At 43.4% G+C, this 23651-nt stretch overlaps 1 protein-coding gene across 1 annotated transcript in view; it reads right to left on the bottom strand.

Moving 5' to 3' along the window:
* NOC2L (NOC2 like nucleolar associated transcriptional repressor) overlaps window positions 1-23651 on the bottom strand; it is a 262749-nt gene that overhangs the window by 76985 nt on the left and 162113 nt on the right. The window contains exon 15 of the mRNA XM_082274336.1: window positions 755-898. Within this exon, the coding sequence (XP_082130462.1) occupies window positions 755-898 (144 nt within the window). The remainder of the gene's footprint in view (window positions 1-754; window positions 899-23651) is intronic.

The following is a 23651-nucleotide window of genomic DNA, read 5'->3' as shown; positions in this document are numbered from 1 at the left end:
CCCCCCCAGTGCCCTTTCATGCAGTTTTACTGTATATATATATATATATATATATATATATATATATATATATATATATATATATATATATATATACATACACACATATACACACACGTATATCTCTATATATATATCTATCTATCTATCTATCTATATGTGTATACACACACATACATACTTAAACTTATTTATAGTTTATTATATTATAATTTATGATTTTGCGTTTCAAACTTTATCATACCCGAGATGTTATAAAGAACACACAGTAAAAAAAAAAAATCATATGTAAATAGTTGGTTTGGGCTGCTCGTTCTTAGAATTACATGCAAAATAATGGTACCGCTTTCAGCACCTAAAATCGTTAACAATCATACCGCCAGGGAGGTTAATACCTGTTTGTCTTTGACAGCCACTTTCTTGTATTTATCTATAAGCAAATCTTTATTTAATGGTTTTGTAACCACCTTTAATGTGTTTCGTATCTGCTTAGGAAAATTCATAAAGGTGCAAAAGGTACTTAGTCTGCCACTAAGGGTCATCAGCCAAGCTATTGTCAATAGTGTAAAACATTTCTTTTTATATTCCTATTGAAAATCCAGGAGGTTGCAAGCACCATATGTTTAAATTTTATTTTGTGAAAGGTATCAGAAAAAGGACTTAGGAAAAGGTCACATTGCTAATAGCAAACACCTATGCATTCTGGGAGATCACAGCATTTATGGCATATAAAATGTCCTAGTTGTGTACTTACCACAGCTTCCCTGTCAGACACCCCAAAGGCGCACTTCTGTCTTTTGCTAGTTATGTAGGACGAATTCTCTTGGATCTTCTCCAGCAGCTGGCGCATTGGCTTGCAATAATTGGATACTTTACATTCCTTTAGGAAAGATTTCAGCTGCAAGGACAAAAAATAATTTTATACAAAAAAATCTGTGGCGTTAAGGCTTGCCAGTAGAAATCTTGGGCAACAAGAGAGGCAAAGGAGATACACAGAAAGAATACAGCGTGAAAACACCCTTTGGAGATATAAAAGTGTACCTTTCACAAACCTAAGCAATTTAAAACGTAGTATATATGATGGAAAAAAACAAATAGATAGGCAGACATTACCTTCAAGTAGAACTCCAGGCAACTAACTTTGGATAGAGTGGGGACAAGTTGAAACTAGAGATTCACTAAAATTTCAGCGGCCGAAACATAGCGGCTGAAAATGGTGTTATTGGTATTTACCCGGAGAGAAAAAGCTGCCAATTAATGGCACCGAAAACGCACGAGACTTTACTGTGCTTATGGTGCATTTTTCATAGGTCAAATGACTCAAAAACCGCATGAAAGATAACAAAGGTGCGTTATGGATGCATTCATGCTGCATTTTCAATGCATTTTAACAGGGAGGTGTGTTTTTGGTACATTTTTTTTTAACTGACCAAAAATGCAGCAAGAAGGATTTTTACAACGGTTCACACTGGTGCGATGTGGCAAACTCTGCAATTCAGTGCCAGTTCCTGCATTGCACCTAAATCACACACTGGTTCACACTGACACCTGCGAACCGCTGGGGGTGTTGATGTAAAGTTAATGGCACCCTAAGATCGGTTCGCAGATCGCAGTTCAAACTGTCAAATGGTACAGGAACCGGATCGCATGAGTGTGAACACCCCTTCCATCAAATTCTAGTGCGGACCGAAAAAAGGGTCCTGCACCATTTTGGTGCGAATGTGACGCGATTTCAACCAGTTTATATGGCTGAGTTCCCATCACACAGACATCACGTGATCTGCAGAGCAGTGCAGATCACATGCAATGTCTGATAGTGTGAACCCTGACTAATACCACAACAGAAGCGCAACGGCGGTGTGAAGACATATATAGAATTTAAAGGGATACATTTTTCTTGAGCTTTTCTTGCGCTAAAAGGTGTGAATAATGGCCGACAAATTCATATTAATTTAAACTCATGATATTAAAAAATATAACATAATTCAATTCTAAATAAAAAAATGTGTATTTTTTAAAACTATCATTTTCAGTCAAGTGCATCCTGCATTTTCGGTTTCGGCACCGAAATTTCCATTCAGAGCACCTTTAGTTGAAACTTCACGCTTTTATTGCTCTTTTCTGGTTAAGAAGATCTTGCCACACTTTCTGCCCTGATGACTAAACATTAAGTAAAGCTGGCCATACAATAGTAAAATTTTCAAAACGTCCTTCAAACGAATGTTCACATGATCATCCATGCAAACATAGAAACATAGAAACATAGAATGTGTCGGCAGATAAGAACCATTTGGCCCATCTAGTCTGCCCAATATATCTGAATCTGAATCCTATGAATAGTCCCTGGCCCTATCTTATATGAAGGATAGCCTTATGCCTATCCCATGCATGCTTAAACTCCTTCACTGTATTTGCAGCTACCACTTCTGCAGGAAGGTTATTCCATGCATCCACTACTCTCTCAGTAAAGTAATACTTCCTCATATTACTTTTAAACCTTTGCCCCTCTAATTTAAAACTGTGTCCTCTTGTGGTAGTTTTTCTTCTTTTAAATATGCTCTCCTCCTTTACCGAGTTGATTCCCTTTATGTATTTAAAAGTTTCTATCATATCCCCTCTGTCTCTTCTTTCTTCCAAGCTATACATGTTAAGGTCCTTTAACCTTTCCTGGTAAGTTTTTTCCTGCAATCCATGTACTAGTTTAGTAGCTCTTCTCTGAACTCTCTCTAGAGTATCTATATCCTTCTGGAGATATGGCCTCCAGTACTGCGCACAATACTCCAAGTGAGGTTTCACCAGTGTTCTGTACAGCGGCATAAGCACTTCTCTCTTTCTACTGCTTATACCTCTCCCTATACATCCAAGCATTCTGCTGGCATTTCGTGCTGCTCTATTACATTGTCTTCCCACCTTTAAGTCTTCTGAAATAATTACTCCTAAATCCCTTTCCTCAGATACTGAGGTCAGGACTGTGTCAAATATTCTATATTCTGCCCTTGGGTTTTTACGTCCCAGGTGCATTATCTTGCACTTATCCACATTAAATTTCAGTTGCCAGAGTTCTGACCATTCTTCTAGTTTTCCTAAATCCTTTTCCATTTGGCGTTTCCCTCCAGGAACATCAACCCTGTTACATATCTTTGTGTCATCAGCAAAAAGACAAACCTTACCATCGAGGCCTTTTGCAATATCACTTATGAAGATATTAAACAAAATTGGTCCCAGTACAGATCCCTGAGGTACCCCACTGGTAACATGACCTTGTTCTGAATGTTCTCCATTGACTACAACCCTCTGTTGTCTGTCACTCAGCCACCGCCTAATCCACTCAACAATATGGGAGTCCATGCTCAATGACTGCAGTTTATTGATAAGTCTTCTATGTGGGACAGTGTCAAAAGCCTTACTAAAATCTAGATATGCAATGTCTACTGCACCTCCACCGTCTATTATTTTAGTCACCCAGTCAAAAAAATCTATAAGATTTGTTTGACATGATCTCCCTGAAGTAAACCCATGTTGTTTTTCATCTTGCAATCCATGGGATTTAAGATGTTCCACAATCCTATCCTTTAATAGGGTTTCCATTAATTTGCCTACTATTGATGTCAGACTCACAGGTCTATAGTTGCTCGATTCCTCCCTACTACCTTTCTTGTGAATGGGCACGACATTTGCCAATTTCCAATCTTCCGGGACGACTCCTGTTACTAATGATTGGTTAAATAAATCTGTTAATGGTTTTGCCAGCTCACCACTAAGCTCTTTTAATAATTTTGGGTGTATCTCATCAGGACCCTGTGACTTATTTGTCTTCACTTTAGACAGCAATCTTAGAACGTCTTCCTCTGTAAAGACACATGCATCAAATGATTCATTAGTCATCCTTTGAAGTGGAGGTCCTTCTCCTTTTTCTTCTGTAAAAACTGAACAGAAGTATTCATTAAGGCAGTCGGCTAGCCCTTTATTCTCTTCTACATACCTTCCGTCCTTTGTTTTTAATTTAGTTATTCCTTGTTTTAATTTCCTTTTTTCATTTATATATCTGAAGAATGTCTTATCCCCCTTTTTCATAGACTGAGCTAGTTTTTCTTCTGCCTGCGCTTTAGAAGTTCTTATAACTTGCTTGGCCTCTTTCTGCCTAATCTTGTAGATTTCCTTATCTTCATTGCTCTGGGTTTTTTTATAATTACAAAATGCTAGCTTTTTATTTTTAATGATTTGGGCCACTTCTGCTGAGTACCACAGTGGTCTCTTCCTTTTTTTGCTTTTACTGACAAGTCTAATGCAATTTTCTGTTGCCTTCAATAATGCACCTTTTAAGTAGTCCCATTTCTCCTGGACTCCATGTAATCCGTTCCAGTCTGATAAGGACTCATTTATGACTAATTTCATTTTTGAAAAGTCTGTTTTTCTAAAATCTAAAACTTTTGTTTTTGTGTGGTGTGACTCTTTCACAGTTCTTATATTAAACCACACTGACTGGTGATCACTGGATCCCAAGGTTTCGCCTACAATGACATCATATACCGAATCACCATTTGTGAATACCAGATCCAAAATGGCCTCCCTCCGGGTTGGCTCCTCAACCACTTGTTGCAGAGACAACCCCAGTAGGGAATTTAGAATATCTGTACTCCTGGTAGAACTTGCTATTTTGGTTTTCCAGTTTATATCTGGAAGATTGAAATCTCCCATAATGATAACTTCTCCTTTCATTGTCATTTTAGCTATTTCTTCAACTAGTAGATCATCTAGTTCTTTGACTTGACCAGGTGGTCTATATATCACACCTACACGAGTTACTGCATGATTAGCAAACTGCAACGTAACCCAAACTGACTCTATGTTGGCTTCACCAACTTGTATTAGGTTAGATTTAATGCTATCTTTCACATACAGGGCCACTCCTCCTCCTTTCTTGCCTTCTCTGTCTCTTCTGTATAAAGAGTACCCTGGTATGGTTATGTCCCAGTCATTTCTTTCATTAAACCATGTCTCCGTAACAGCCACTAAATCTACATTCTCAGATGCCATAATTGACCCAAGTTCATTGATTTTTTTACCTAAACTGCGAGCATTTGTAGACAGGACTCTGAGCTTATCATTTCTTAACCTCTGTGCTTCTGACCTGTTCTGGCATTGTTTCGGGGGGCAATTGGACTCTTGTAATTCCACTCTTTTGCCCCCCCTTCCTAGTTTAAATACTCTTTCGCAAATTCTTTTTTCAGTACGTTTATAGACTTGACAAATGCTGTTCAAAAATACTTCAAAACTTCCTTTAAACTTAAGATTCAATTTTGTATTAAAAGAAAACCATGTATACCATTAGAAATGTGTTTGTATAAGAACATTTTCTATTCTGCTCCTTCGAATTTTATCATCACTGTGGTATAAAAACGTACCATTGATTTGACCCAATTAATAATTAGAAATTTTAAATAACATTCTATTAGTGTAAAGCAAGCTTAAGAAAACATCCCGACAAGGATACAGACAACAAAAAAACTTCCACACTCTAAGGGCTCTTTCACACGGTCCGCCTCCGCAGGCGGATCCGTGTTGCTCAGCGGGGATCGATCCGCGATCCCCGCTGAGCCGGGCGGATGACAGCTCCATCTCCGCTTGCAGAGCGGAGAGGGAGGTGTCTCAGCACCCGCTGCCCTCTATGGGGGATCGGAGGAGAGCGGACCGCTTGTCCGCTCTCATCAGATCCGCTCCGATTACTGAACGGATGGAAAAATAGGGTTTCCATCCGTCCAGATTTCAGCACAGGATCGGATGCGGATGGCAGCGGGTGTCAGCGGAGGTGACCTCCGCTGACACCCGCTGCCCCATAGAGCTGCATGGAGGATCCGATCAGATCCGCCTAAAAAACTGACAGGCGGATCTGATCGGACCGCCCGTGTGAAAGAGCCCTAACAATTAGGGTGGTATTATTGTTGTCAGTGTTCACAATGCGGAAATTCTGTAATATACATTTGGATGTTCTACTTCACATATCAAAATAATCCAGAGTTAGGCTGTTAGACCTCATGCAGAGTGGACATTTTTTCTGCTGCTCTTAGGGTGTTTGACATTTTTTAGCCTCTAAACGCCCCTGCATGTTAGCCGTTGTACCAAAAAGAACAACAGAGCAAGAGGGTAATATAAATTTCCCATCTATTTATGTCTAATCAACTGGTAGATACGGCCAAAAAAAAAAACAAAGTATGCAAAAAGAAAAGAAAGGGTCACCCTAATACTGGGGTTAAAGCCCACCGATAGGGTGACTTACCAGTTATATAATGGCAAACAAGGCTTTCAATATAGGGCTAAAGAGGTTATTTGTATGATCAAAATATATATATAAAAAAAAGAGTAAAATCACATATCAAAAATACTCTATGTTACTAATGTGCAGTGCATCACACCACAATCCCACCACCAAGTGAATAAAAACAATGTCACTAATAAACATCTGGACGTCTTGTAGTATATGTCATGCAATTCCAGAGCAGACAATAGTTGCATATTAGTACCAATAGACTAGGGGACCAAGGCTGTCTCCCCAGAAAAGGGATGGGTCTAAAAAAAATGTCCTTGAAGCTGTAATGGAAGGCAGACTATTTACACTCATATGTGAAGTTCCACATTTTTCATTTTTTGTCTGGGCGACACACTGTGGTGGTGACCAGGTAAAATCCAAAATCAAATATGAATGCACAGCAATTGCAATGGCCTAATGTGGTATAATTAGTATGTCCAATAACAAGGGACGTGGTGGACTCCAAAATTTAGAGAACACCGGTATCACAAGCAGTCAGTAACCACAGTTGTATGGCAATTATAACGGCATGTTATAGTCCAACTACCACTAGCATCCCATCATCAGCCAACTGCTGGTATTAGAAGTGTTCCACAGCCGGACACAACAGCCTCCCAGATTAACCCAGAGAGAACCGGGTAGAGGAGATCAACACGAGGGTACAGGTTGCGACGGCTTTAGTATCAAGGTAACCAGTTCATGTAGAGTAGATCCTACCACTCTATCATGGGTTCACTGTCATTTGAATGCAAAGACTGCACTTAACGGCCAATGAAGTCTACTAGTTTCTTGTTCCCGCTCCAATTACATGCAGGCCAACCCACTAGTTGTTGCAACCTGCCGCAGGGACACTTACTGTAGTTTTGCGGTAGTTCCCTGAATCTTCCGCTTGAAGAGCCAAGACACCTAAGCGTAAATAGTCTGCTTTCCATTACAGCTTCAAGGACTTTTTTGACCCATCCTTTTTCTGGGGGTACAGGCTTAGAGCCCTGAGGCCTATATGTGCCATAGAGTCCAGCTTTCGTATAATTGGTACTAATATGTGGCGATTGTCTGCACTGGAATTGCATGACACATACTACAAGACATCCGGACATTTATTTGTTTATTATTATACAGGATTTATATAGCGCCAACAATTTGCTGACAATGCTATGCCGCTCTCTCTACAGTACTAAAAACAAGCCAAAGACGGGGAAAAAAAAAAAACCCTGGGATGTCACGTGACCTTCCAGAAGACCCCAGGACATCACCTGACTGTCTAGCAGACCCCAGAAAAAAAGGGAATGTATAAAAAAAAAAAAAAAAAAAAAAAAAAAGAGAAGCTTTGGCCATACTTCTCTTCTGGATCATAAGAGTTCACTAACTTTTTTCTCTTCTGTGACCCACAGTCCGCTAACAGCAGGCTCTTGCCCGCTATCAGCTGACATGACAAAGGCGCTCCAGGCCCCGAAAGGATCCCAACTATATTGTAGGGATGCACCCAGCCACCTGATTAACAGCTGGCTTCGGCAGTCGACAGAGCAGAAGCTAGCTGCGCCCGCCCACTCACCAGCACGATGCTCCAGTGAGCGCTGGAGGGGCAGAGCGCAGGATGACTGATAGTCACCACTCTGCACTCAGATGACAGAGGACTGAGTGCTTAGGGGGTCATGTGATTGCTCAGTTCATGGGCTGGGGGACAGCTGCAACATCAAGCTGAAGCAATGAGGTGAGTATGTGTGTTTTCTTATACAGCCCAAACTTCTCCTTTAGAGGATTTTAAGAACCAATAGAGGGAGGAGAGGAGCCAATAGAGAATGATATATGAGTGAGGAGAGGGGGCCATACTCCAGAACTCTGGTGTAACTGAAATAACAGTATACTAATAATAAATGAAAGTGCCTTTTTTCTTAAAGAAGCAACACATTTTCCATCTTGTACCTGACAGCCAGAAAAAAGTATGCACGTGCCCACCCCCTCCCCTTGTGAAATTCTAATCATGCAATGATGAATGCACTTTGGGAGCATTTGTTTCTTTTTGCACATAATGGTCTTTGCTTTTTCTAAATTTACAATACAATGTAAATAATAATAATATCAGATAATCTTTTTCAAAAAAATCTCTAAACTGTGGTGAACCCCCCACCCCCATCTCCGTACACACCCGGAGGCCACAGTACCACAAAGCACAGGACGGCTGTTTGCACATCTGTGTGAAATCCCTTTGGCAGAAGACTGCAGGCTCTCTTCCCAGCCCCCCTCCGCCCTCCCAGTCTTGTGTGCGTACACATCTGGGATCGGGCAGGGACAAGAGAGGCAAACTACTAACAGAGCCCTGAGCCGCAGACAGCCTGGGGGTCTCCGATGTGTCAACGTGTGGTCTAATAGATGACGCATGAAAAAAGGAGGGGGACAAGGGGGCAGCTTTCCAAATTTCCGTGCTAACGTCAGCTCGAAGCACTCGGCAGCCTAATCTGTGTGTGACCTGTAGAGAACCGCATCTGGTTCTTCTTAGACGGCGTTATGTGTCTATCCCATTTCCAGTATCCACACAGTTTATAGCTCAGGCTAAGAGGGCACATTAAAACACCATCTCCTGTATCAGCCCCAGTACACCTGGCTACACAGAATTAAATATCTAATTAAAAAGAAACTGTTTTAAAATGAGGACTTGCTGAAATTGCCACATTCTAACAATTATCACTTTTGCCCTGAAAAAAAAGAAAAAAAGAAAAAAAGGAGTCACAAAGTTTTCAGATTTACAGCCTGCAGTACCCAATACCCTCAAAAGCTATGTGCCTATTGCCCATCTACTCTCTATACTACCTTTTTTTTGACTGGCACAATGGTATAAAACCGAAGCAAAAATGAAATAAAGCTGTAGTGCTGTGCTTACAATCGCACGGAACAAGTTCCACTCCACATCATTTAGTCCAAAAAGTCACTCCTAATTAGTAACAGTGGCTGAATGGCTCAAGGGTCTTGCAGCTTCCAATAGCCGGTATGTAGCTGACAAATTGGGAAAACAAAAGGAAGCGCAGACCCCAACGCTAATCCTTTGAGACATAATAGAAGGATTAACCGTACTAACTGCACTAAGGTCTGCACTTCCTTTTCTTATTTGTTAAAACGGAAGCAGAGCAGGGAAAGCTTCTCACCCAAAAATTGCATGATAAGGCGAGACTCCTGTGCAACCTCCCTGCCCATACATGGATTGAAATTCGGCCAGTCCCTGCTGAGCCAGTCAAATTCCGATCCATGTATGGCTGGCTTAACTCTAGTGTAATCATGCAAGATCGGTAGATTGACTTCTGTACAACCGCCCAGTTGGATTTTCCACACTCGATCAGCACTGCAGGCTAAAGCAATCAATGCTGATCAGTGTATTCTGCAGGGAAGTCTTCCATCTGTCACAGAATACAATAGCTTAGCGGGGAGAATCATCAAGTGTGTGGAGAGGGAATCAAGTCAGTTTTTGTTTTCCCAAAAAAAAAAAAAAAAAAAGTACTAGTCTATGGGCTGCCTTAGGTACATGAAGACACCAAAGTAACTTTTTTTTTTCCACCGTCACTGAGTTTAGGTTATTATGAATACAAGCAAGAGTAAGTAGACATATTCTTAAAGTTGCTGGCTGTGTCCCCACAGGGGAGATCTCATCTCCTGTTTTGTGTCACTGAGGCAGGATAGGAGCTGCAATTCCAATTTGAGGTCATGCAGAAAAAAAAAAAAAAAAACGGATCAGAACAACTTTGAGATCTTTGTTTTTTCGACATTCCCATAACTTCCAATATGTACTGACTGAGGCAGAAAAGGAAGAAAAGTCTCCACAGTTGAGCCTTGAAAACAACCACCGTTCAGTGTTCTCCACCCCCTCTGCCAATCCCTCCACTGGCTTCCACTCACCCAACGAATAAAGTTCAAAGTACTAACAATAGTTTACAAAGCCACCCACAACTCCGCTCCCAGCTATATCACTAACCTGATCTCAATATATCAACCAAGCCGCTCTCTTCATTCCTCACAAAAACTCCTGCTCTCTAGCTCCCTTGTCACCTCCTCCCTTGCTCGCCTTCAGGATTTCTCCAGAGCTTCTCCCAACCTTTGGAACTCACTACCCCAACCTGCCCGACTATCTCCTAATCTATCCATCTTTAGACATTCCCTTAAAACCCTTCTCTTTAAAGAAGCCTATCCGGCTTCTAACTTATACACTGTTTCTCTTTCCCCATCAGCTCATGCCCCACAGCTACTACCTTTTGTATCAATTGACACTACCTCTGAGATTGTAAGCTCTATTGAGCAGGGCCCTCTGATTCCTCTTGTACCAAATTGTATTGCAACTGTAATGTCTGCCTTCATTTTGTTAAGGGCTGCGCAAATGGTTGGCGCTACATAAATTCTGAATAATAATAGGGCTCATTCCCACTGGTGAGAATATGTTATGTTGTGTATAATGCACACCTGCTGTCTTCATCTTTGTTTTATTTTGGCTTTATGTGAATGGGCGTAAAGAGGCTGCATATTCCTAGTGCCCGGGATGTCCTGGAACTGCATACCACCACCCATAATTGTAAAGGGGTGAAGGCGGCTGTACGCAGCTATTTGCCACTAGTAGCTTGAAGTAGCATACGTGCAGAGATGTTATACCCTAAACGTAGATAGTGTGCATTCGAGACATTACGTCTCTGCACGAGACACTTTAGACCCCTTCCACACATTCATTTAATCAGTTCAGTCATGTCAAAATGGATCAGTTTCTCTTCCGTTTTAAAAAAAACGGATATTGACGGAAGCGGATGAAAACAGATGATCATCCGTTGTTATCCGTTTTCCCATAGGAATGCATTGATGTCAGTTTTTCATCCATCAACAGATGGATGAAAAACGGACAAACGGTCCATATGTGTGAAAGGGGCCTTATGCAAATGGTCACATAGCTGCATACAGCCTCTCAAAGTGCCCAGCCTGCTGACCTTCGTTTTACTCTGCAGGTCACAGTAAAGATGTGGAGGTTGGTGGAACTACTACTGGGCACAGGAGATCACCAGTAGATCCACTCTCCTGGAGTGTTGGCTTCTTGACTTTAGTGGATTCCTCTTGTACGGAGTGGTGTTCAGCGATCTGTGCAGTGCAAAAGGCAAGTATCTACATTCTGATTTTGCAGGGTATTCTTTTTTTTTTTTTTAATTTGATATTTCTGAAGAGGTCTTTTTTAATGACCCTTGGTCACCAAAGGTTTAATATCTTACAGCCTTCTGTACAAGAGGGAAAGGTATTTCAAGTGCTGAGCACAAGGCTGAAGTGCAAATAAAGGGCAGCATAAAGTCATCTTATGGAGTGGGAAAGTGAGGCGAGCTGTTCGGCAAAGTTCAGCATAATTAATATAGGATCAGTGACCTGTAGTGACTAAAACATCCTGAATCTCTCCTAGCTGCAGGCTGAAAATAGAAAATGCTAGGAGCGCATGCTGCCTCCCAACAAGAAAACAGATCTCTGACAAGCATCCAAACCACTGCCTGTAACCCTACAGATGCTGGACACAAGCACAGGAAGATTATGCTGCCTGTCTGCAAATGCAGCCCTTGTGCTTGAATGCAAAGAGTTAATAGAGAGAGCCTAATATCGACACGCCGCTCCAGAGCTGGGATTTGCAGTCTGCCAAAACAACTCTGCCGCCTGTGCTTCTCCCAGCATGGGGGAAGAGTGCATGTCACAGAGACAGAAGAGAGCGCTTCGTTGGCGAGCCGCGCCAGCCGGAGATTATCAGGATAGATGCTGTCACGCTGCCAGTGATGCGGCGCTCACACTGCGTTCTCTGTACGGCTGCACACCAACACGCCCACGCGACAGCCACCCCGGACACACTCCCCTTCAAGTCTATGCATGCCTCCAACGGCTTTTCACACGTCTAACCGCTCACAAAACTTTTAAAATTCCTTTTCTATCAAAGGGAAAACGGAAACAATGGGGCCATATGGACCAGTTTTAAATTGTAACCAAAATAAGCTTAAAAAAAAAAAAAAAAAACAGTGACTTTGATGTGTTGCACTGACAAACATCATTTGTAATAAAGAAGCCTGATGAATTACGTCACATAGAAAGGCTGGGGGTGCTACATAGCCCCTAACTATAACCAAATACCGCTTTAAAGCAGAACTCCAGCAAAGTTGTTTCTCGTACTGGACAGAGTGGGAAAGGTTCAGAAAGTTTGTCATATTTTAACTTGAGATCATGTGGCAATTTTAAATCAGTTTCACCCACATTCCAGCCACTGGGAATCAAATACAACTGCAGGAAATCAGCAGAAACGAAGCAATTTATCACCTGAAAGTTCTATCAACAACCAGAAATTGGTCGATTATATGATTGAGTCTGGGCAATAAATTGACAGTTATAATTCACTCAGATCAATTGACAAAGCTTTTCCATTCACGTTCAGCCATGAGACTTTCACTTCCCCATCTTAGACTCCAGATAAAAGAAATATAACTTTTTTTTTTTCAAATATCCTTATCTTGGTCTTTAAAGTAGTTGTAAACCTCAGTCATGAAGTCTGAACAACGCAAATATATGTGTAGTGTTAACGTGTCTCTCTCTAAAGCTCTGAATGTCTTTCTCTCGGATACTTCGTTCCCCTGTTATCAGCATGTGTCACTTCTGACAAGTTGTTCCAACAGATAAAATGGTGACGGGGAGGAGAGCTCTGCACAGCTCTGCATCGTTCCTTTATTCTTGGGCCGTGGGAAGGGGTGTGTGTCCCTTTCCTCCAATCAGCTCTCACAGACTGTACAAGAGCTCTAAATGTAGCTCCCGCCCCCTTCTCTGTGGTACTGACAGATGCAGAAGGATTTTATCTAAATTCAACACTTTAAAGGGATGTAGAAAAGAGAAGACTGCATATAAAGAAGTAAAACCTATGTAGGAGGATTTGTTTCATCTTTGTGTATCTGAGGCTATTCCCGTCACTGGGTATGAGAGGGCTTAGAATCACTTTAAGCTTTGTGAATTAAGCCTACTTTATTCAAAAAGCAAATTGAAACTTGAAAAAAACAATAGAAATTGTATCTAAAAAAAGCCACCTCCTCACGGTTGGTCAAAACTACCCTTTAAAGAGGAGCTCCAGTCGATTTTGTGTTTAAAAAAAGTCAGCAGCTACAAAAAGTATAGCTGCTGACTTTTAACACACTTACCTATCCCTGGATCCAGCCCGAACCCTCCATTCTCTTCCTCTCCTCTCCCTGGCGCCACCATTACAACAGTGGACACCTTGCTGTTGTGCTACGCCTCCTGAATGGTCGGCAATTTTCTGGGACCTGTGACGTGTCCCAGAAGAATGCAGGGACACGTTAAAGTAAAAAAACTTTGTGACCAGCCCCCCCCCCCCCTTATATCTACCTGATCCCGACATAGCGCTGTACCTGAGAGCAGCAGCGCTGCTCTTCCTCTCCCTCCTCACAGGACTCAGATGCAGGAGCGGAGGGAGCCACTGAACCTGCTGCTGTCAATAACAGCCCATGAGGAGGGAGCAGGGGGTGGAGCCAAGATGCACTGTATGTATCAAGAGAAGCATATGGTGCAATGGTGCATCTAGGGTTTGAGCCTGCACAGGTACCCCCATATCAGGTGGCTTGCTATAGGGGCACTCTGAAGGCAGGAGAAGCTAGAAGCACCTGGCATGAAAACACAGAAGAGGAGGAGGGGGGGGGAGGGGCTGCTCTGTGCAAAACCATTACACAAAGCAGGTAAGTATATAAAAATACTTTTTTAAAATAAAAAAACAACAGTAAATTTAGCCCATTTTTTTTCTATAATGTGAAAGAGAATGTTAAACCGAATAAATTGATACCCAACATGTCATGCATCAAAATTGCACACGCTCGTGGAATGGTGGCAAACATTGGTAAACATTGGTGGAATGGTGGCAAACATTGGTAAGTAAAATTCTCCATAGGCAATGCTTTAAACATTTCCACATGTTACCAGTTTACAGTTGCAGAGGAGGTCCAGAGCTGGAATTACTGCTCTCGCGATTGCAGTGATACCTCATGTGGTTTGAACACTGTTTACATATGTGGGCGCGACTCGCGTATGCGTTCGCTTCTGCACACAAGCTCGAAAGGGATGGGGCGCTTTAAAAAAAAACATTTTTCTCGTATTTTAGCTTTTATTTTTACACTGTACCTTTAATAAAAAATTATTGGCTGAGACACTGCAGCGACGCCATTGGCTCCTGCTGCTGTCAAACTAAGCCAATCAGGAGAGAGAGAGGGGGGTGGGGCAGAACGGCAGCTCAGTGTCTGAATTGATACACAGAGCTGCAGCTTGGCTCGGGTGCCCCCATAGCAAGCTGCTTGCTGTGGGGGCACAACTCAGAAGGGAGGGGCTAGGAAAGTCAACCGAGAAGAGGACGATCCGGGCTGCCCTGTTTAAAACGGCTACACAGAGTAGGCAAGTATACCAGGTTTGTTATTCTAAAAGGGAAAAACACAAAAAACTAGACTTTACAAACACTGTAATATAAAGAAATAATATGCCGTCCCTCCACAGCCCCCCCTCCCACTTCTTACAGCTTCATGTTTGACTCCTAGCTAAAAACCTCTGTATATCCTACTTCTGGGGTTTATTAGTATACAGTACATATAAGTTATCTATACTGTATATTACTTTTACTGTTTCACAGTGTAAATTAACCCCTTCCTTATAGTAGTAATTATCAGCTGTTTTTGTACTAAGCGCTAATATTTTTATTTTTTAACCCCATCATGACAAGTGATCCAAAAATCATGCTGATGCTACTAAATATCTTAGCAACAGCAGGCACAACTAGCTTGTACCAAGCTACCTGCCTATGTCAAGGGAGTCTCGTCAGCCTATGTCAGTCCAGTCTGAAAATCTGCAACCGTGTTTTAGGTCTTTTTTACTGATATTTTTTTCTTCGAAAAAATATTTTGAACTCCGAGTCTGATGATATGTTCCAGATTCCACTTTTAACAGATTTATATACAGTAGATCTGTTATTCTCAGAGTAGATTAGATATTTTGTTCCCCAATCATATAACTGGTTATTTATATTTGCCACTACATATAGCTATTCAAAAATAAATTGTGGCTTTTTAAACCTTACATAATAGTTAAATTAAACACCACACTCTGAGGTTTTTATCTGATTGATCAAAGCCAATAATCGACCAACCAATTGATTATGAAAAACATTAGTTGCAGCCCTAATTACATGCATTTTTTTAAAATCAATTACCTTAAAGTGTATGTCTAAACATCACCCAAATACAGCCCTAAACCTTCCTATCCACCTCTATAATTTTTTCTTTTAGCTTCAGTAGCGAGATACAGCTTTTAATATCTCCCCTCCCTTCCCCTGTAACACCTGCATGCAACCCTCTACAGTGGGTACGGAAAGTATTCAGACCCCCTTAAATTTTTCACTCTTTGTTATATTGCAGCCATTTGCTAAAATCATTTAGGTTCATTCTTCTTCCTCATGAATGTACACATAGCACCCCATACTGACAGAAAAACACAGAATTGTTGACATTGTTGCAGACTTATTAAAAAAGAAAAACTGAAATATCACATGGTCCTAAGTATTCAGACCCTTAGCTCAGTATTTAGTAGAAGCCCCCTTTTGATCTAATACAGCCAGGAGTCTTTTTGGGAAAGATGCAACAAGTCTTTCACACCTGGATTTGGGGATCCTCTGCCATTCCTCCTTGCAGATCCTCTCCAGTTCTGTCAGGTTGGATGGTAAACGTTGGTGGACAGCCATTTTTAGGTCTCTCCAGAGATGCTCAATTGGGTTTAAGTCAGGGCTCTGGCTGGGCCATTCAAGAACAGTCACGGAGTTGTTGTGAAGCCACTCCTTCGTTATTTTAGCTGTGTGCTTAGGGTCATTGTCTTGTTGGAAGGTAAACCTTCGGCCCAGTCTGAGGTCCAGAGCACTCTGGAGAAGGTTTTTGTCCAGGATATCCCTGTACTTGGCCGCATTCATCTCTCCCTCGATTGCAACCAGTCGTCCTGTCCCTGCAGCTGAAAAACACCCCCACAGCATGATGCTGCCACCACCATGCTTCACTGTTGGGACTGTATTGGACAGGTGATGAGCAGTGCCTGTTTTCTCCACACATACCGCTTAGAATTAAGGCCAAAAAGTTCTATTTTGGTCTCATCAGACCAGAGAATCTTATTTCTCACCATCTTGGAGTCCTTCAGGTGTTTTTTAGCAAACACCATGCGGGCTTTCATGTGTCATAAAACTGAGGAGAGGCTTCCGTTGGGCCACTCTGCCATAAAGCCCCGACTGGTGGAGGGCTGCAGTGATGGTTGACTTTCTACAACTTTCTCCCATCTCCTGACTGCATCTCTGGAGCTCAGCCACAGTGATCTTTGGGTTCTTCTTTACCTCTCTCACCAAGGCTCTTCTCCCCCGATAGCTCAGTTTGGCCGGACGGCCAGCTCTAGGAAGGGTTCTGGTCGTCCCAAATGTCTTCCATTTGAGGATTATGGAGGCCACTGTGCTCTTAGGAACCTTAAGTGCAGCAGAAATCTTTTTTGTAACCTTGGCCAGATCTGTGCCTTGCCACAATTCTGTCTCTGAGCTCTTCAGGCAGTTCCTTTGACCTCATGATTCTCATTTGCTCTGACATGCATTGTGATCTGGAAGGTCTTATATGGACAGGTGTGTGGCTTTCCTAATCAAGTCCAATCAGTATAATCAAACACAGCTGGACTCAAATGAAGGTGTAGAACCATCTCAAGGATGATCAAAAGAAATGGAAAGCACCTGCGTTAAATATATGAGTGTCACAGCAAAGGGTCTGAATACTTAGGACCATGTGATATTTCAGTTATTCTTTTTTAATAAATCTGCAACAATGTCAACAATTCTGTGTTTTTCTGTCAATATGGGGAGCTGTGTGTACATTCATGAGGAAGAAGAATGAACTTAAATGATTTTAGCAAATGGCTGCAATATAACAAAGAGTGAAAAATTTAAGGGGGTCTGAATACTTTCCGTACCCACTGTATATTTCAGCACTTAGGCTGGAAGAGGAGGAAAAGGACTGGGAGCAAATTAGATGTGCTGCAGGTAAATGTGTTTATAAGAAACATGCTGACAGAGAGAAAGCAAATAAATGACTTCATCAGTCTGCTATTGCTCCTCTGCTATTGCTCCTTTACTGTCCAATCAGCTAGCTGGGGGAGAGGGGCATCACTGCATTCCTTAACTGGCTGTAGTGTTTGGCAGGACTGGATAAAAATCTTTTGCAAGTAAAACCGCTCCCTTTTACCAGTACATTTAGCGGTCTGTTTGAGTTTTGCTTTAATTATGTCAAATTTTCAAGGAATTGAGTTTTTGTATTTACCATAAAATCCTTTTCTTGGAGTCCACTGAGAGACACAGGAAATCATATACTATTGCTTTTTGTCAGTGTCCAATCATTTTCTCAGCCTCCCTTAACGCCTTTTTCCCGCCCTGTAGAAAAGCTGCTTAACCACTTCAACACAGGGCACTTTCACCCCCTTCCTGCCCAAGCCAAAAATTCTGCTTTCAGCTGCACTTCAAATTAAAATTATGCAGTCATGCAACACTGTTCCCATATTAAATTTTGATCAGGGACACTGACTGGTGAGAGTATGTACAAAATACATGGTACAGGCAGGGCCAATCACAGCCCATCTGTACCATGTGATTAACTGTGGTCAATCACAGCTTATCACAATACACACTGAATAAATAAATTTCATTCAGTAAAAGTGGTTGCCTATACCAGTGAAAATCCCTGGTATAAGCAATCATGAACTTTAAAAAAAAAGAAAATCCTGATTACTTCCCCAGAGTAGTACAATGTTACTATACTAACACTGTATTGCTCTGGTCATAGGGAGTTAAAGAAAAACCATAAGAAAAAGAATAAAAATGTAATTGCATGGTACAGATGGGCTGTACCATGTAATCACTCCGGCCAATCACAGCTAGCAGCACAACTGAACATAATATATGGCATGAGTCAAAGCCATTCATTGTTTACAATGGTCATGTGATCTGCTGTGATTGGTTACAGCAATCACATGGTACTGGCAGTGGGCCAGTACATTGATCAGTCATTGTCTGTATCCGGTGATGTGCGTTCCAGGAGGAAGTCATAAGAAGTCCACCCAGAATGACAGAGGGCCTACCCAGCCGTTATTTGACAATAGGCTGGGCTGGAAGTGGTTATAAAAAGATGCCTAAGCCAGGTTTTGCACTTGCGTTTAGGCAGTTCACATGTTTGGAGCTTTATTGTATTCCATTGGCCAGATTAATAATATATTCAGGCCACTGGAAGGAACGTATGCTTAAGTGTTAAATGCATCTAGCGTTTAGGCATGTGTAAAAATTGATTTTTGTAAGATCTTACTGTAAAATCCTTTTCTCTTAAGCTCATTGACAGACGTAGTCCTCCTTGATTAATATCAACTCGGGTTATACTGCCCTCTACAGGAGTAGGACTAGACAGGAAAGAAAACATTCTGGCCATACCTTAGGGGCAGTCCCAGAGGGTATATCCTCTCACTTCCTGCTACAGGATATCAGTTATGTCACAAAGCAGTGTCAGAGAATTTAACCCAACCCAACTCAAAAACAGAGGGGCGGGTACTACGTCTGTCAATGAGCTTAAGAGAAAAGGATTTTACGGTAAGATCTTACAAAAATCCATTTTTCTCTGTCGCTCATTGACAGACGTAGTCCTCCTTGATTAATATCAACTCGGGACGTCCCAAAGCAGTGCCACAAATGAGGGGTGGGAAAATGGAAATCAAAATCCAATCTAGAAGGCCCAACCGGTGCCAACTAGAAGTTTTAAAGGCTCATCAATCAAAAGATGAGACTCAACTGAAATTCCAACGGAAAAAACCCCTCGAGGTAGACCACCGGTCTCCTCAAATTGCGGCCTGCAAAACCTTGCGGCCAAAAGAGGCATCTGACGATGCCATTACATCAACTTTATAAAATTTTGTAAAGGTATGCACCGACGACCAGGTAGCCGCCTTGCAAACCTGGACCACTGACGCCTGATGGCGGTAGGCCCAGGAAGTACTGAGCGCTCGAGTGGAGTGCGCCTTAACAGGGAACGGAGGATTCCGACCCTTAATAGAATAAGCCTGTACCACCGTCTGTCTAATCCATTTGGAGATAGTCGCGGCAGATGCAGGCAACCCCTTTCTGGGGCCATCCGTGATCACAAAAAGTGAATCCGTTTTACGGAACGATTCCGTAGCCTTCAGGTATACCCTGATTGCCCTAACTACATCCAAGGAATGCAACGCACATTCCCGAGGATGATTGGGCTTAGGACACAAGGAAGGTAGCACAATATCTTCATTCAGATGAAAATCTGAAACCACCTTAGGAAGAAAGGACGGCTTCGGATGAAGAACTACCTTATCCCTATGAACCACTAGATATGGGGAATGGCATGATAATGCAGCCAGTTCTGACACCCTGCGTGCAGAAGTGATAGCCACCAAGAAGGCCACCTTCTGGGATAATGTAAGCAAGGGAATCTCCCTGATATTTTCAAAGGGAGGTTTCTGCAGAACCGACAAAACCAAAGATCCCAGGGCGGTAAGGGCGCGCGCACTGGCGGAGCCAAGTGCCGCACCCCCTGGATGAAATTCCGCACCAAGGAATGAGTAGCCAGCGGCTTCTGAAAGAAGATTGCCAACGCTGAAACCTGACCCTTGATGGTGCTCAAGGATAATTTCTGCTCAACCCCCTTTTGCAGAAAAACCAAAATTCGGGTCACCAAATAGGTACGTGGGGGAAATCCCAAAGATTTACACCATGCAATACAAGTCTTCCATGTGCGATAATAGACTGACTTTGCTGGAAGTCGCTTTCCTTGCTTTAATTAGAGTAGGAATAACTGACCTTCAGTACCTGGGTCTAAATGGCCAGGCCGTTAAAACCAGCGACTGTAAAGCACGATGGAAGATCGGTCCTTGAGACCGCAGATCCTCCCTGAGAGGGAGTCTCCAAGGAGCGTCCGCGACTAGCCTGCCCAAGTCGGCGTACCCGGCTTGAGGAGGCCAGCCCGGAATTTCCAGGATAACTGGAGGTCCCTCCACCTCTATCCTGCGGAGAAATCTCAGCAGCAACTTGAGAGGGGGGAAGACATATAATAGCTGATACTGCCCCTACGGGGCGCTCAGCGCGTCTGCTGCGTCCGCTAGAGGATCGCGGGCGTGAGCCCTGTTGAGCCGACATGCCAACAGATCCATATCCGGGATGCCCCAATGAAGGGACAGCTGGTGAAATACCTCTGAATGAAGAGACTATTCCTCTTGATCCAAAATCTGACGGCTGAAATAATCTGCCTGTCCACCCCCGGGATGAATATCGCGGAGAGAGCTGGAACAACTGTTCCGCCCAATAAATGTTGGCCACTTCTATGGCCGCCAGGGCACTCTTGGTGCCCCTTGGTGATTGACATAAGTCATGACCGTGGCATAGTCCGATTGGATCCGAACCGGGGTGCCCTGGAGCTGCTCGGTCCAGTAAATCGGACAAAGTCTGATCGCTCTCAGTTCCAACACATTTATCGGTAACCTGGAATCTATCAGAAGAAATGACTTCCCCTGGCTGAGCATCGGAGACCGAAGCCACCAGACCAGAGCCTCCCTGGTCCGCTCGCTCAATCGGATCCGATTGTCCAGGGAATCGGGATTCCGATTCCATTTGAGAAGAATCTCCTCTTGGAGAATTCGGGTATGAGATTGGGCAAACGGTACTGCCTCTAAGGAGGCGAACATCAGTCCCAAGCCAGTTGACGGACAGCAACATCCGAATCATTGACTGAATCTTCTGGAGTTTCTCCGCATTGGAGAAACACTCTTGTCAAGGATGTATCCAAAATTAGGCCCAGATAGTTCAGTGTCCTGGTGGGAACCAGCCTGTGAAGATGGGGATATGAAGATAGGCATCCTAAATGTCTATGGACGCCAGGAGATCCCCCTGATGCAGGGAGGCCACCACTGTTCGGATGGACTCCATCTCTCCCAAGACCAGAATTGGACGCACCTAGCCCTCTTTCCTGGGCATTGTGAACAGGTTCGACTAGAACCCCTGAAACTGTCCAAGGAATGGGAACTACCACTCCCTGTTGCATCAAGCTGTCCCCCGCAAAGCTTTTTAAGCGACCCGGGGATGTCGAATATTGGAAGGGAAGAATCGCACCGGTGGAAGTGATCGAAACTCGATCTTGTATCCCGACCGTATGACCTCGCGAACCCCTTTATCCGGGATTCTGGAAAGCCATGGATCCGGAAACAGGTGAAGACGTCCCCCCACCCTAGAGATGGGTGGGGGCCCATTCTGTCAATCCAACGGGATAACAGTGGCTTTATTTAGTCTGGAAATCGGTGAGTCCACTATTGGTGGTACCGTCCATCTTATAATGAGGGATACCTCAAACTGATAGCGCCTAGCAATGCGTTTGGAAATAGCAGGGGTTCATTTTCGGACGACCCCATTTGGTCAAGGGAACCCCTTCGCCATTTTGGTAGGCTTGCTAGTACCAAAAAAGGAATATCAGTCTCAGCTACCTCTGCCGGTGTAATCTCAAGATTTAAGGTTTCCCGGACAGACACAACTAGTGCCTCCACCAACGCTTCTTGTGCTATGGCGGAGGCAGAAGCGTCGTCCTCACTGTCTGAGGAGACCGTACCTGAGACAACAACCCCAGAAAAGGGGCTGCAATGACCAGCTCAGAATCCGTATCTGAAGTATGAGATGAAATAGGGGTAGGCGGGGGTCGCTTTTCTTGACCCCCGCCCCTGACAGGCTACCTCCGCCCGGGATACCAAAGACTCCAAACTGCTGATAATGCATCCTCACAAGTGGGGTACTGGAGGGTCCTGCGGCCACCTCGAGGGGATCAGGTGGGGATACATGTGTGGCAGGGTTCATGAATAACAAGACACTTGCCAGCAAACACAAAAAATTAATTGCAAGAAAAAACATTTTTTTTTTTTTTTACTTAGTCCCCCAGCGCAATAGCGCCCTTCAGTGTACCTGCTTGGACCCCTCAGAGAGAGGTGACCGGCTTTATGGAAGGATGGCGACCTGCGGATGCGGTAATCCAGGCATAGGCATCGGCCTGTATACACATTATGTCAGGTAGGATACCTCTATACCTTAATAGTAATTGCCTTTTAGCAGTCTGCCACTGACTTCAGTCATCTCCCTTATAGTGTCATATAGTGACTATAGATAGTCCGCTCCCAAACCAAGCTCTTAAGAGGGGGATTAATGACACCTGCTAGGATCACGTCCATCCATCCCAGAGAGGGGCCCGCGTCCACCAACAAACCCGACAGGGGGAGAGGGGGAACATTTTACTTACCATACCGGAACCAGGCGGGCGCCAACTCCTGACAGAACCCCTATCCACCGGGGTGGGGGGGCTGTCGACCAATACGGACGCCGTAACTCAGTTTGCAACTGGTCATTGGCGTCCAGGCGAGATGTTTAACTCGCAGGGTCAGTCCCCGTCCAGTGGGACTATGTCGCGGCCGACCCAGCGCGGAGCTATGGCCTGCACGCGCTCGTAGGCTGAACTGGGGTGACCACTGGATCTCAACATCCAGCCCGTCGCCCAGTTTCAGTGTACTTGCTTGAAGATCTCACAGGAACACTGGAGAAGAAAAGCTGCCTAAAGTATTTCTAAAAAATCTTGCCAGGACCAAAGATCCCAGCAAGGAACTTAGGTCCTTACTCCTAACTAGACAGAAAAAAACTGATATCCTGTAGCATTAAGTGAGAGGATATACCCTCTGGGACTGCCACTAAGGTATGGCCAGAACGTTTTCTTTCCTGTCTAGTCCTACTCCTGTAGAGGGCAGTATAACCCGAGTTGATATTAATCAAGGAGGACTACGTCTGTCAATGAGCGACAGAGAAACACGCTTACCAGAGCCAAGCATTTTTTTTCCTGCTCACTCTGTTAAAGTCTGGGACACCAATGCTATAGTGAACACCGCCATAAGGACCAATCCTGCCACAGTAAACATGTGGCGGATCCAAGTCTCGGCTCTCCTGTCAAAAGGATCTTTAAAAAAACGAGGACTCTGCCACCAGAAATAAGGTGGATTTATTCAGCCCGGAGACCCGAGAGTCCTCCACAGGTTGAACTGCCCAATTATTCAACAGAGACTACTCAAGGGATACCATCCATCAAAATGCTTAGGCACCGCCATATAGCGTTTAGGACAACTCCACTGATTTGCGAAAATTTTGTCTCAGTAGGCGGTAAAATCTTTGCCGCTTTCGAGGATCTGCAGGCCCCAATAGGACCGACACCTC

Source organism: Pelophylax lessonae, assembly GCF_965119305.1.
Source record: "Pelophylax lessonae genome assembly, chromosome: 12".
Lineage (NCBI taxonomy): Eukaryota > Metazoa > Chordata > Amphibia > Anura > Ranidae > Pelophylax > Pelophylax lessonae.
The sequence above is the reverse complement of the archived record's forward strand: the minus strand, read 5'-3'. Positions and strand labels throughout refer to the sequence as shown.